The following is a 14,790-nucleotide window of genomic DNA, read 5'->3' on the forward strand; positions in this document are numbered from 1 at the left end:
ACAGCTGTTCCTGACTGTACCCTACCCACCACTTTGCCTGGCACATATTTATGCCACAAATCACAAAAGGAAGTGGCTTCCAGTCATATGGAAACTAAGGGAATATATGTTTATAATGTGCCTGATTATTTTAAAAGATATACATGTACATATAGTATACCATGCTAAGGTATTTTTATTTCATCCTTTTATTGAAATAAGCATATATGTATCACTTCCTCTGTTGAAGGGCATCTGGGTTCTTTCCAGCTTCTGGCTATTATAAATAAGGCTGCTATGAACATAGTGGAGCACGTGTCTTTTTTATATGTTGGAGCATCTATTGGGTATATGCCCAAGAGAGGTATAGCTGGGTCCTCAGGTAGTGCAATGTCCAATTTTCTGAGGAACCTCCAGACTGATTTCCAGAGTGGTTGTACCAGTCTGCAGTCCCACCAACAGTGGAGGAGTGTTCCTCTTTCTCCACATCCTCGCCAGCATCTGCTGTCACCTGAGTTTTTGATCTTAGCCATTTTGACTTGTGTGAGGTGGAATCTCAGGGTTGTTTTGATTTGCATTTCCCTGATGACTAAGGACCTTGAACATTTCTTTAGGTGCTTCTTAGCCATTCGATATTCCTCAGTTGAGAATTCTTTGTTTAGCTCTGTACTCCATTTTTAATAGGGTTATTTGGTTCTCTGGAGTCTAACTTCTTCAGTTCTTTGTATATATTGGATATTATCCCTCTGTCAGATGTAGGATTGGTAAAGATCTTTTCCCAATCTGTTGGTTGCCATTTTGTCCTATTCACGGTGTCCTTTGCCTTACAGAAGCTTTGCACTTTTATGAGGTCTCATTTGTTGATTCTTGATCTTAGAGCATAAGCCATTGGTGTTCTGTTCAGGAAATTTTCCACTGTTCCCATGTGTTGGAGGATGTGGTACATCTACACAATGGAATACTAAAAACAATGACTTCATGAAATTCTTAGGCAAGTGGATGGAACTAGAAAATATGATCCCGAGTGAGGTAACCCAATCACAAAAGAACACACATGGTACGTACTCACTGATAACTGGATATTAGCCCCAAAGCTTGGAATACCCAAGATACAGTTCACAGATGCTCAAAAAGAAGGATGATCAAAGTGTGGATGCTTCAGTCCTTCTTAGAAGGGAGAACAAAATACTCACAGGAGGAAATACGGAGAGCAGAGCCCGAAGAAAGGCCATCCAGAGTCTGACCCACCTGGGGATCCAGCCCATATACAGCCACCAAACCCAGACAGTATTGCGGAAGCCAAGAAGTGCTTGCTGATAGGAGCCTGATATAGCTGTCTCATGAGAGGGTCAGCCAGAGCATGACAAATACAGAGGCGGATGCTCAAAGCCAACCATTGAACTGAGAACAGGGTCCTCAATGGAGGAGTTAGAGAAAGGACTGAAGGATCTGAAGGGGTTTGCAACCCCATAGGAAGAACAACAATATCAACCAACCAGACCCTGCCAGATCTCGCAGGGGCTAAACCACCATCCCAAGTGTACACTGGGATGAAGCAGTGGCTCCAGCTGCATATGCATATGTAGCAGAGGATGGCCTTGTAGGGCATCAATGGGAGGAGAAGCCCTTGGTCCTATGAAGACTTAATGCCTCAGTGTAGGGGAATGCAGGGCGAGGGAGGATGGGATAGGGGGGTTTTGAAGGGGAACCAGGAGAGGGGATAATATTTGAAATATAAGTAAAGAAAATATCCAACAAGAGGAAAGAAAAAGCAAACAACAAAAAAAGCATATATATTTTGAATCTCATGTATCACAAAGGAAAGTAGTAAGACATTTACCTAGGTGTATCACGTACGGAGCTTTGAAGGAGCCATGCAATGGTCATTGACATTTCTCTGGACCGTGGGCTGCCTGACTCTGAGTTCAGGCTGTATTCCCAGTTGTCAGGAAATGAACAGGTTATTTAGCCTTTTCCTAGGTAGGGTGTCTCCCTAGCAATGGGCGGTCATAACACCCACCCGCTGTGGCTACTGTAAGGAGGAAACAGGTCACGCTCGGGACGGTTCAGAACAGTGCACGGTATGTGGTGTGTGTTCTGTCTTTCCCGGTGTCACCACTGCTGTAGCAGACACCACAAGCAGTTTAGTTTTGACGTTATGCTTGTCCTGAGTCTTAACTTGAAGGAAGTTAAAGTGAAAACTGATGTAGTTAAAGTAAAAAACAAGAGAAAGTTTAAAAAGACAGAACTAGAAGTTGTGCCTCGTGTCCACACTACATTTTACCCTGTACTCCAAGTGAGGAGATAGGGAAATCGGTGTACAGTGTTTCATGCAGCCTCAATTCCTTAAGTGACCGCTTTCACTGTGCATACTTCTGACCACATGCTGCCCTGGCAGTGAGCTGCTGTATTTGTCCATGCTCAGTGCCTGGTGAAGCCTTTACCTAGGGGCTGCCTTCTTTTTTTTTTTTTTATTTTTAATCATGTAAAAATTTTTTTATTATTATTAACTTGAGTATTTCTTATTTACATTTCGAGTGTTATTCCCTTTCCCGGTTTCCGGGCCAACATCCCCCTAACACCTTCCCCTCCCCTTCTTTAGGGGTGTTCCCCTCCCCATCCTCCCCCCATTGCCGCCCTCCCCCCAACAATCTAGTTCACTGGGGGTTCAGTATTAGCAGGACCCAGGGCTTCCCCTTCCACTGGTGCTCTTACTAGGATATTCATTGCTACCTATGAGGTCAGAGTCCAGGGTCAGTCCATGTATAGTCTTTAGGTAGTGGCTTAGTCCCTGGAAGCTCTGGTTGCTTGGCATTGTTGTACATATGGGGTCTCGAGCCCTTCAAGCTCTTCCAGTTCTTTCTCTGATTCCTTCAACGGGGTCCTATTCTCAGTTCAGTGGTTTGCTGCTGACATTCGCCTCTGTATTTGCTGTATTCTGGCTGTGTCTCTCAGGAGCGATCTACACTTCTGCACTTCTTTGCTTCATCCATCTTGTCTAATTGGGTGGCTGTATATATATGGGCCACATGTGGGGCAGGCTCTGAATGGGTGTTCCTTCAGTCTCTGTTTTAATCTTTGCCTCTCTCTTCCCTGCCAAGGGTATTCTTGTTCCCCTTTTAAAGAAGGAGTGAAGCATTCACATTTTGATCATCCGTCTTGAGTTTCATTTGTTCTAGGCATCTAGGGTAATTCAGGCATTTGGGCTAATAGCCACTTATCAATGAGTGCATACCATGTATGTCTTTCTGTGATTGGGTAAGCTCACTCAAGATGATATTTTCCAGTTCCAACCATTTGCCTACAAATTTCATAAACTCGTTGTTTTTGATAGCTGAGTAATATTCCATTGTGTAGATGTACCACATTTTCTGTATCCATTCCTCTGTTGAAGGGCATCTGGGTTCTTTCCAGCTTCTGGCTATTATAAATAAGGCTGCTATGAACATAGTGGAGCACGTGTCTTTTTTTATATGTTGGGGCATCTTTTGGGTATATGCCCAAGAGAGGTATAGCTGGATCCTCAGGCAGTTTAATGTCCAATTTTCTGAGGAACCTCCAGACTGATTTCCAGAATGGTTGTACCAGTCTGCAATCCCACCAACAATGGAGGAGTGTTCCTCTTTCTCCACATCCTCGCCAGCATTTGCTGTCACCTGAGTTTTTGATCTTAGCCATTCTCACTGGTGTGAGGTGAAATCTCAGGGTTGTTTTGATTTGCATTTCCCTGATGACTAAAGATGTTGAACATTTCTTTAGGTGTTTCTCAGCCATTCGGCATTCCTCAGCTGTGAATTCTTTGTTTAGCTCTGAACCCCATTTTTAATAGGGTTATTTGTCTCCCCTCTTGGTCTAACTTTTGAGTTCTTTGTATATTTTGGATATAAGGCCTCTATCTGTTGTAGGATTGGTAAAGATCTTTTCCCAATCTGTTGGTTGCCGTTTGTCCTAACCACAGTGTCCTTTGCCTTACAGAAGCTTTGCAGTTTTATGAGATCCCATTTGTTCGATTCTTGATCTTAGAGCATAAGCCATTGGTGTTTTGTTCAGAAATTTTTTTCCAGTTAGGGGCTGCCTTCTAATTGCATTTCATTTCCTGTCCTGTTAAGTGAGGTAGGGTAGGTTTCCCCTCATTTCAGCATCCAGGTGCTTCAGCAAAGCGTAGGCTTTATTAGAGTAAAGGGTCCGTATTCTACTGTGTGCCCGATCCTTAGTACCCAATTTAGGCACTGGATGTTGGCAGTTAGACATCCACATATGGATGGAAAACATGTCATCTGCCAGTTCATTCACACCAGGGGGGCTTGCAACCAGATGCTGCGAAGTGTGTCTTGGTTGGACAGACACCACAACGCTTTTATAACAGCTAGCGTGAATGTCTCATTGACGGACAATGAAAGTAACTCCAGCAAGGTAGCATTACAGGATGAAGACAGGTAATATACTCTGAGTATTCAGCAGGGCAGATGGAGAACATTTGAAACAAAAGTGCTGATGGGAAATACTTGAACTATGTCTCCCTCAAGTTGATATACAGGCGAAGCTTTTTAGTGTCGCAGGGCGTTTTGAACACAGGTCACCAGTGGAGTTTTCAGCTTATATTGAAGGGGATGTGAGTCTATGAGATGTATGAACCAGCTACTTCCTAACATAAGATAGCCTGGCACTTGGAATATGCAAGTTAGCTCGCATCCACGTCCTTTTTCACCCTTAGTTTAGTGAATCCGGAGTAGTACTTCTAAGAAGATAAATCTGGAGTCAAAATAACTGTTCTTGAGGTTGGAGATATAACTCATTTGGTCCAGTGCAGCATTGATGAAACCCTGGAGTTTGATGAGTGGCACCATGTGAACTGAACATAGCAGTATACGCTTGTAACTGCCACATCCAGGAGGTCGAGGCAGGAGGATTAGACGTTGTTCAAGGTCATCCTTGAACATTCAATGCATAAAGACATTGAGGCCAGTCTGGACTACATGAAAGACCATATCAAAGACAAAAACAAAAACAAGCAAAGTTAGGGTGTGGAGAAGGAAGAAAAAGAGGGCAGAAGGAAGGTAAGGACAAGGATGAGGAGCAGGAAGAAGAGGAAGAAGAGGAGGAGAAGGAGAAGGTGAAGGAGAAGGAGAAGAAGAGGAGGAGGAAGAAGGAGAAGAAGAAGGAGAAGGAGGAGAAGAGGAGGAGAAGGAGGAGAAGAGGAGGAGGAGGAGAAGAAGAAGGAGGAGAAGGTCTTTATCATTCTCCCAGATCCAAGACTATGAAACTTCAGAGAGTATAACATCCTACCATCAGCAGCTCTCATGGTCCCATGGTCGTCTAACTGTAGAGTTGGTCTCAAAAGTAACTTTGAGTCACACTGACCTCCATTTGAACATAGCCTAGCAAATGCAGAAGTGGCCTTAGGGGAAAAAAAAAAAAAGAAAGTCTTAGCATAGAACGGAAGTTCTAAATGTGAGTTTCTCAGAGCTCCAAGGTACAGTGATGGTACACTCCTCCCTGCTCTCACCCAAAGGTTAGAAATCTTAGATCAGTTCCTTTATCAGTGTTGGGTGATCTCAGTTCATCCTTCTCTGATGGGAAATCTCATTGCTCAGCAGCCCAGTAAACCAATAAGTCATGCTGCATACAAATCTGGCTAAATGCATTTTTTTTTGAGCTAGAGTCTCACTGTGTAGCTCTTGTTGGCTCAGTACTTACAGAAATCCACCTGCGTCCTTCTTCCTTGTGGTGGAATCAAAGGCGTGCACCACCATACCTGGCTGGCTCACTGTTCAAAACTACTTATATGTAATAACGATAACCTTCAGGTTGTCTATTCTCCCTGTATTTGGGTTATTTTCTCCCATGGTCTGGATATTTGATAGCTATCAATGTTAACAGTCACATAAGGTTGAAGCCATCTTGTATATACCTGGAATGAGCTGTAAGCAAAACTCTCTGAGCATTGGACAAACTGCTTACACGGTTTGGGATAAAAGATCCGTTTTGCTTCCTGGGCAGTGTACAAACTTATCACTTAAACAGCCGTTCCTCGCATGCATAAGGGCAGACACTCCTCAGGTTAGAACCAGGGCTGGTTGCCTTCTAAGGAAGGAGTAGAAACAGCTGACTTTCTGTGACTGGGCTGTATCCTGGGTTGCCGTTTTCCCAAGATGTGTTTGGCTGAGAGGCACGAGGGCTGGTGTCTCCTCTTTCCATGTTGCCTGTGCCTTGCGCTTGCCTGCTGCAGAACTTTGGAATGGCTTGCGCTCCCGCCTCTCTGTGAAGTAAGTTCGTGTCTTCCTTACCAGTTACACATGTGTTGACATTCTGCAGTGATGGAGAAGGGAGGAAGAGGACCTCATCCACCTGCAGCAACGAGTCCCTAAGTGCTGGAGGAACCCCTGTCACTCCTCGCAGAATTTCGTGGAGGCAGCGGATTTTCCTCCGGGTGGCATCTCCTGTGAACAAGTCCCCCTCAGCTATGCAGCAGCAGAAAGGTCTGTGTAGCAATTGAGGGATTCCTCCTCATGAGTATCTTAGGGAGGGAACAGAGTGAGGATGCCTAATGTATAGATATTTAGAGAATATAGGGAATGATGGAAAGCTTCCACTGTGCTCTTAGCACAGTGATCAGCATATCACGTGAGACCACCTAGCTCAGACATGCTTGAAGGGAGGTGTGAGTGAGATTCCTGACTAGGTTGTTCCTCTACAGTGCTAAGAAACTGTGGTCATACTGTGTGCTAGCGTCATACACAAAGTGACAGCAAAGTTGAATGATGAAGAGATGCATAGATCACAGTGGACAGGTCACATAGCAACCCAAAGGGAGCATGTGCAGCTTTCTGTGATCTGTCAGAGCTATCAAAAAGATCGCAGCAAAACCCTAAACAAAATGGCAGGGAAGAAAAGGGCGTGGCAGTATAGAGGGCAGGCTTCATACGTCTACGCAAGAGCCGGAAAAGGATGGGGAGAACCAGGGAAGGAAAGAATTCCATAGTGCTTATTTGAGAGCTTGACAGATTCCTCTCCAAAAGTTCAGTAAAGGGATGTGATCTATGAGTTACATTTGAATAATGGAACAGAGCAAGCTCCACGAACACGGGTAAAGAATTTGCAGCCATAGGGAAAATTAGTCCATTTGAGAGCACATAGGAAACACTCACACAAATTAGTTATATACATGGCCCAATTTATGTTAGAAAGCGTCACACAATTGTGACCATATGCATTTTATTTTCTAATCACAGTGGGAAGGCGGGGAGGTAGTTGAGGGGTGATGGGAGTGGAGAAAGATGGGGGACCCTGGCTGTGGCATAGTTTAGTGCTACAGTATTTCCAACACCCATGAGATCCCCAGTTCTATCCTGGGCACTTCAGGAAAATGAAATTGAAACATTTTATGCATTTGAAAAAACACTTAGTGGAAGAATCTAGAAGGGAGATTATGATCCCTGCTCTGAATTTCAAAATCACATGAGATTTCAAGGGCTTCATAGCCTTGGCTGCATTTATCTAAATCTGAGAAATGAGAAATCAAATGTCCTGAACCGTCAGGAAGCTCAGAACAGTCACCAGTGCACAAACACAGGAGGAGCAGTAGCCTAAGAGCAGAGATCAGTGAATTTACAAACAGAATCGACTGACATTTCTAAAGATCACATTAAATCTGCCTAGGTGGTCCCAGGGCTTTGCACACACACAAAAATTACACTTGTCTTTGGGAGAAACATGTCCTAGGAAAGTTCCAGATTCATGTTGAGAGACAGATTTAGGTCAGAGATTTGGGAGGTACTGAGCAAGAAGGGCATCTGGAGGGGAGACGGAGACCTGGGGTAGGAAAATCAGCTTGGGGTGATTCTGATAGGGTTTTGCATGATGTTCCCAGGGAGCTATAGTGCATTAATCCATCCATCTATGCATCCATGCATCCATGCATCCATGCATCCATCCATCCATCCATCCATCCATCCATCCATCCATCCATCCACTCATTCACCTTACTCTATCTATCTATCTATCTATCTATCTATCTATCTATCTATCTATCTATCTATCTATCTATCTATCTATCATCTATTATCTATCTATAGCTATCTATATCTGTCAATCTATCATCTACCATTTATCTATCTTCCTATTTATCTATACCTATCTATCTACACATATCTATCTATCTATCTATCTATCTATCTATCTATCTATCTATCTATCTATCTATCATCTATCTATGCATCTATCATCTGTCAATCTATTATCTATCTATCTATCTATCTATCTATCTATCTATCTATCTATCTATCGTCTATCAATGGATGTCAGCCATCATTGAAATGCTTTAAGAGATAGTATCATTCTGTTAATAGAAAAATAATTGGCACATTCAGAGAACAGCTGTAGTAGAGGGAGAAACAGCTTGGGGCAAGCCAGTTAAGTAGACAGTGCCTGAATGGAATGGCCCAGCGCTGCTCGGCTGTGGTATTCTGTGGGACTCATCTGGTGGTCAGGGACCTCAGGAGATCACCGACACCTACTCACACAACCCCGTGTTACGCAGGCGGAGAACACGCATTGGTGAATTGCAGAAGTGCCAGCCTCTGGGGAAACACCAGTTTGTTTTGTAGCCACTCGCTCCTATGTCTTTCTGGGTGGAAAGAAGAAGCGGTGACCTGGTGTTTTTGTTTCACCACAAGAGGGAAATCTGGAGGGGGAAATCAGTCTGAATTTACTCAAATCTCTAGTTTCAGTTAACTCTGAGTAACTAGGAAAGCGGGGTGCGAGCACGCTTCCGTGTGGTAGCTTGTGCTGGACAACGCGTGTTCTGCAGGAAAGGCCCCAGTGTGGGGACCACTGAGGGATGCCTCTCACTGTCTTCTTCTCTGCAGATGGGCTAGACCGGACTGAGCTGCTCCCGTTGTCGCCTCTCTCTCCCACCATGGAGGAAGAGCCTCTCGTTATATTCTTGTCTGGTGACGAGGACACAGAAAAAGTTGAAGAGAAGAAGAAATCGAAGGAGATAAAGAGTCTGTGGAAGAAAGCTATACACCAGCAAATCCTGTTGCTTCGAATGGAGAAGGAAAACCAGAAACTGGAAGGTTAGCTATTCAAGCAGGGCTCCGTACCATGCACTCATTCTTGGGGGATTGATACTCTATTTGAATATTGGTCGGTTCTCATGACTTCTAATTTTCTTGTGTGTTATGACTTGAGAAATATGGGTTTAACAAATTTCCCTTTTTAAAAACAGAGTTGAAGTATCAGTAACCTTATGAGTAGCGTAGAATGTAGATTCCCGATATCCTTGTTCTCATCTCACTAGGATGTTTTTACTGGTATTTACTAGAAATTTTAACCCCATTCTGCATTACTTAAGAAAAACTTTGGAACACGAAAAAAGCAAAACCTTTTCATTTTTTTTGAATGCAATCTGTCAACTTCAAGGGATATTTGTTCATTCTGAAGAGAAATATGCCCATTTCAAGCAGATTTGTTTGTATTTTATCCACTTTAACTGCTGTCAATTAAATATAACTGAGTCAAAGTTCCTGGGCTTTATTACAGTTTTATAAATTTCCTATTTAAAATCATTGTCACGTCACTAAACTTACAATCCAGTATTCCTAGGGGCTGGGCTGTTAACAGCAATTGCTTGCAACGTTGATGTATACTAAATGCTCAGAATGCATTTCTCAGCCCCTTGAAAGAGTGATGGGATTTGTCTAGTTTCAAAGGACCCGCTCACGAAGAGATCTCATGGAGTATTCAAATCCAAAACATATACAAATACCATTATTTTGGGCAAATTGCTTTACCTAGAAGGCTTGTTTTTCCATCTGTGAAATGCACGATTAGCTTAAGCGGGCTCCCAACTTCTCAGATTTCTGGCAACTGTACAAACAGCCCTTTCTCTCCCACTTGCATTTATTGTGTTGTCTTCTGAAAGACAGTTTTAAAAATGTAGGTGTTCCCATCCTGAGTTCATTTTCTACCACAGCATCCTTGCCACTGTACCTCAGTGCGGTGCAGTTACGAATTTGTTTTCTTATTTTTAACATCACTTAGTGTGTGAAGACGTTGTTTATTCTCGCTGCTCTTTCCTTATCAGAGTGAGGAACTAAGTCTTATCTGTAAAATGAAAAGCGCAGTTAGCTATTACCGATGTAGGTTTAAGAGTTTGTGCTGTGTGACCCACGGTAGACCCCGTGGAGCTTTCAAAGACTCTGCTAGGACTCTGAAATCCACACTTTTAGCAATTGGTTTCATCTTCAATATCCTCAACATGAAGAAGTTTTAGAATCATTGGTATTGGATGGCCTTGCCTTATAAGATGTTTAGCTTCGTCTTAGATCTACAGATCGGTTAGTGGCTGGTGCCAGGGACACGAGGAACTTCAATGTGTTGGCATGCAAGTGGAACAGATTCTAGAGTACAGGGCTACCCATGATAACTCACACATTTTTTTGAGTATGTTGCAGTAGTTCTCAACTGTATGTATTAGCATGAGACGGTGGAGTGATTTAATATTAATGATCACATGTCCATTCAGAGCTCAGCTACGCATTTAATTTGTGCAGGGAAGACAGACATGATGTTGATAATTCTTTCTCAAAAGGCCTTAATCAACTCCATGCTTGCTTCGGAGCTTAAGCACAAAGGATAACCTTCTAGACTGACAGCAGTCATTTCTCAAAGTCTCCTTGTAGCTAAACAGTTGGGAGAGGATAGAAGTTCATTGTTTTTACCATTTCGTCCTCAGGGCCTGCTGGCTAGCTTTTAGCAGGCTCTCCAGATGATTCGGAATGCACAGTGACAGAGAAGGCTGTAGGAAAAACAGCTAAGGAAATATGCTTAGATCCCCATGAAGCATGCTGTTAGTAACGATGTGGCTGGGTTGTGCCCATCAGCTTTGGAGAACCTCCATCTTTGAAAGAATTGGGTTATTGTGTCAGATATAACACCCAGCGAGTACGGAGAAGCAACCAGAACTGCATCAGGGAGCCCCCTAGTGGAGTCCAGGAGGAATGTTTTCGTAGTTGACTTTTGGGTATGTCCAGATTTCTAAATAGGAATCTTTACTGCCCTGCTTGAAGAATAAGTCTGTCTTAAGGTGTTTTACTTTTGGGGGACTGTGTTAAGTAAAGAGTAACATTCGTCCTGCTACTGTTTTTGTGCTGTCGAGGACTTTGGATAATTAACCAAGATTTGTGTTGCAGAAGGTAAGCTGGTCAGGGAAGAGCCCAGAGTCGGAGGGAGCGGGGACACTCAGGTTTCCATGAGGGGAGATGAGGAAGGAGGAAACTGGCACTCCTGTGCCTCTGTGGCTTCTCTTCTGGAGTCAGTTGTTTACACAGAGATGGGTCAAGACGGTGGGCGCTTTTGTGGCCGTTCCCTTTAAGGGGTCTGGGCTTGAGTTTTCAATCACCAAATCAGAGAGAATCCTGTATCGTTTGAAACCTGGAATGGATGTCGACTTTAATAAAATGATTGGTTTTTTTTAAGATTAGTAAGAATAGAGGCTCGGGCGCATAGCTCAGTATAGAGCATGTGCTTAGCCTGCCGAGGACATCAAACAAAGAGAATGATATAAAAAATGAATATGGGACCACATAGTCTTGTGTTAAGGAGAGGGTGAATAACTTTACAGATAGCAGCAGGGATGGAGCAGACTAATGCTAATGCGTGAGATGCTGTCTCCATGTATCCACCCCCCTCCCCACCTACTATGGAGGTCAGTGACTATAGAATGGCAACTTTTGAAAAACTGACTCTCTTCTTGCATCTTGTAGGTCTCTGGATCAAATTCACGGTGGGTGGCAAGTGTCTTGACACGTAGAGCCACCTCTTTAACTCCAGTTCGTTTTTTTATACTTAGCAAAATCACCTTGTATGAGTTAGTAAAAAGTTCCTAGTTATTGTTCTTTTCTCATAGAAATGACTCAACATTATAAAACCACCTATATTTTCCTCAAAAAATGTCAGAAGGTTTTTTTTTATAAGTATTGGTATTTTGGCTGCATATGTATCTGTGCATGCAGTGCTGACATAGGCTATAACAGGGCATCTGATTCTCTGCAGCTAGAATGGTGGAATCTTTTAGCTAGCATGTGCTTGCTGGTCCTTGGGTTCAGAACACAGGTCCTCCTAATTACTAAGCCATATCTCCAGCCCCCTTTCTCACAACTTTACGTTTGCTCCCCAGAGTAGATGTCAGTGGCTGATTTTTAAAAGTAATTGGGTATAACTTAATGATGTACACGATGTTTACAGTGCTGAATTTTAACAGCAGGTTGGCCTTGATTGATTTTTTTCCCCCCTCTTTTCCTGTTTTCTGTTCAAGCGAGAAGAGATGAACTCCAGTCTAGAAAAGTTAAGTTAGACTATGAAGAAGTTGGTACGTGTCAGAAGGAGGTCTTGATAGCATGGGACAAGAAGTTGTTAAATTGCAGAACTAAGATCAGATGCGACATGGAAGATATCCACACGTCCCTTAAAGAAGGTACTCGCCATTTCCGAAGAAAATCTGTGGAGACGTTTCTGTTTTGTGAAGTGAAAACGTAACATTGTTCTGTAGCTTGTTTATTTTATTTATTGGTTATTTTGCTTCTTTACATTCAAATGTTATTCCCCTTCCCGGTTTCCCCTCCGAATGTTATCCCCATTCTATCCCCTCCCCTTGCCTCCATGAGGGTGCTCCCCCACCCACCCATTCCCCACCCCACTGCCCTAGCCTTCACAGGACTAAGGGCCTCTCCTCCCATTGATGCCAGACAAGGCCATCCTCTGCGACATATGCACTGGAGTCATAGGTCCCTCCATGTGTAGTCTTTGGTTGGTGGTCTAGTCCTTGGGAGGTCTGGGTGGTCTGGTTGGTTGATATTGTTGTTTTTCCTGTGAGGTTGCAAACCCCTTCAGCTCCTTTAGTCCTTCCCCTAACTCCTCCATTGGGGTCCCTATGTTCAGTCTGATGGTTGGCTGCAGGCATCCACATTTGTACTTGTCAGACTCTGGCAGAGCCTCTCAGAGGACAGCCATATTAGGCTCCTGTCAGCAAGCCCTTCTTGGTATCAGGAATAGTGACTGGGTTTGGTGACTGCATATGGGATGGATTCCCAGGTGCGGCGGTCTCTGGATGGCCTTTCCTTCAGTCTCTGCTCCACACTTTGTCCCTGTATTTCCTTTAGACAGGAGCAATTCTGGATTATAATTTTGTGAAGGGTGGGTGACCCCATCCCTCAACCAGGGGCTGTGCCTAACCTCTGGATATGGTCTCTACAGGTTCTCTCTGCCCTCTGTTGTAAGTTGTTTATAAAGAAGGGAAAGTACAATGCTGTGTAGATGGGTGGGTCTATTTCTAATTATAGCTTGCTAATAGATGGATAGAGATCGATGATGCTGTCCCCATGACGACCGCAGAGTTCATTCTGTTATTCCCACTTACCTCAATTTGTCTGATGCTTGGCGTTCTTGCGTACTGCAGAAGCGAATCGTGCCTTAGTATTGCCGTCATTCAATTGGAAATATTCATTTACACATAGTAGTGGCAAAGTGACTATACGTGAGAAATTGCTAACATATGTTCCTGTTAGGACACCGGAGACCATGACAGACAGCAAGGAGCATTGTGGTGGTTTTTCAAATGTGGCTCATCTCCTGCGACTTTAATGGCTTCATTCCCAATGACTTTGCATCTTTTGGATTGTAGGGGTCCCTAAAAGTCGGCGAGGGGAAATTTGGCAATTTCTAGCTTTACAATACCGCCTGAGACACAGATTGCCCAACAAACACCAGCCTCCGGACACCTCCTATAAGGAACTTCTGAAGCAGCTCACGGCTCAGCAGCACGCCATCCTCGTGGATTTGGGTATGTCTGTCCAGTGGGTTATCGTTTACAAAAGTAAAGGCAGCTTACCATTGGATGGTTTATTGGCTGGTTGGCGTTGGTGAAGAGGGTCTGTTGGCGTTTGCTGAGTTGCTGACTGTGTTGGCTGGGTAAGCTGACCTCATATTTTGATTGAAAAGAAGAGTGAGTGGAATATTCATTCACCCCAAAACTATCCCTCTGAAATGGGAATCTCTATGAAGGTCAGATTATGGGTGCTCTCAGCTACTGAGTTTTGAACAGTTGACTTTTGCCTGCCTCTCTCTCTCTCTCTCTCTCTCTCTCTCTCTCTCTCTCTCTCTCTCTCTCTCTCTCTGTGTGTGTGCGTGTGTGTGTGTGTGTGTGCGTGTGTGTGTGTGTGTGTGTGTGTGTGTGTGTGTGTGTGTGTGTGTACTGCTGGAGATAAACGCCAAGGCTTTATGCATGCTGGGTTAGTGCTGCTCCACTCAGTTATCTCCTTAGCTAAGCGACTCTGTCATAATCAGCGCTGCCTTTGAAAGCGGTCAAAAGGATATAGAAATATTTAACAGAGGCATTCGAAGACCTTCAGACATCTCTGAATCTTTATCAATCAAAAGGAACTCAGTAGCCATCCAAGAAGGGACTCAGGTGTGGCCACCTAGATAACAGCAGATCAGAGAGCAGGTAACCCTGTAGAAGGGACGGCTGGGCTGATCGTGTTCTGTACGAGGAGGAGAGGCCGCTTTCCAGAACCGTCAAGGAAGAGAAGGAATCCAGTAAGTGCTTAAGCTGTAGAAAGGGCTAATGCGTCCCTACAGGTTGGGTAACAAGTTAGCTGTGTCAGTGCTGTGCGGATAGATGGATACTTCTAATCTCCGGAAGAATTTCTGGCGCTCTCTCAAATACCGAGTTTAACACAAAAAGTAAAGTCAGTATGATTTAATTTTATTTTACTATTTGAGATAAGGTATTGGCCAGCCTCAAATTCG

The 14,790-nt window shown here is 43.8% G+C and overlaps 1 protein-coding gene across 1 annotated transcript in view; it reads left to right on the forward strand.

Annotated features, from left to right (window-relative positions):
- The window catches only part of Tbc1d4 (TBC1 domain family member 4), a 187,562-nt gene that overhangs the window by 159,836 nt on the left and 12,936 nt on the right, over positions 1–14,790 (forward strand). Inside the window, exons 11-14 of the mRNA XM_032917640.1 lie at positions 6,295–6,458; positions 8,847–9,056; positions 12,299–12,457; positions 13,664–13,822. Of these exons, the coding sequence (XP_032773531.1) occupies positions 6,295–6,458; positions 8,847–9,056; positions 12,299–12,457; positions 13,664–13,822 (692 nt within the window). The remainder of the gene's footprint in view (positions 1–6,294; positions 6,459–8,846; positions 9,057–12,298; positions 12,458–13,663; positions 13,823–14,790) is intronic.

This window comes from Rattus rattus, chromosome 12 (assembly GCF_011064425.1).
Source record: "Rattus rattus isolate New Zealand chromosome 12, Rrattus_CSIRO_v1, whole genome shotgun sequence".
NCBI lineage: Eukaryota > Metazoa > Chordata > Mammalia > Rodentia > Muridae > Rattus > Rattus rattus.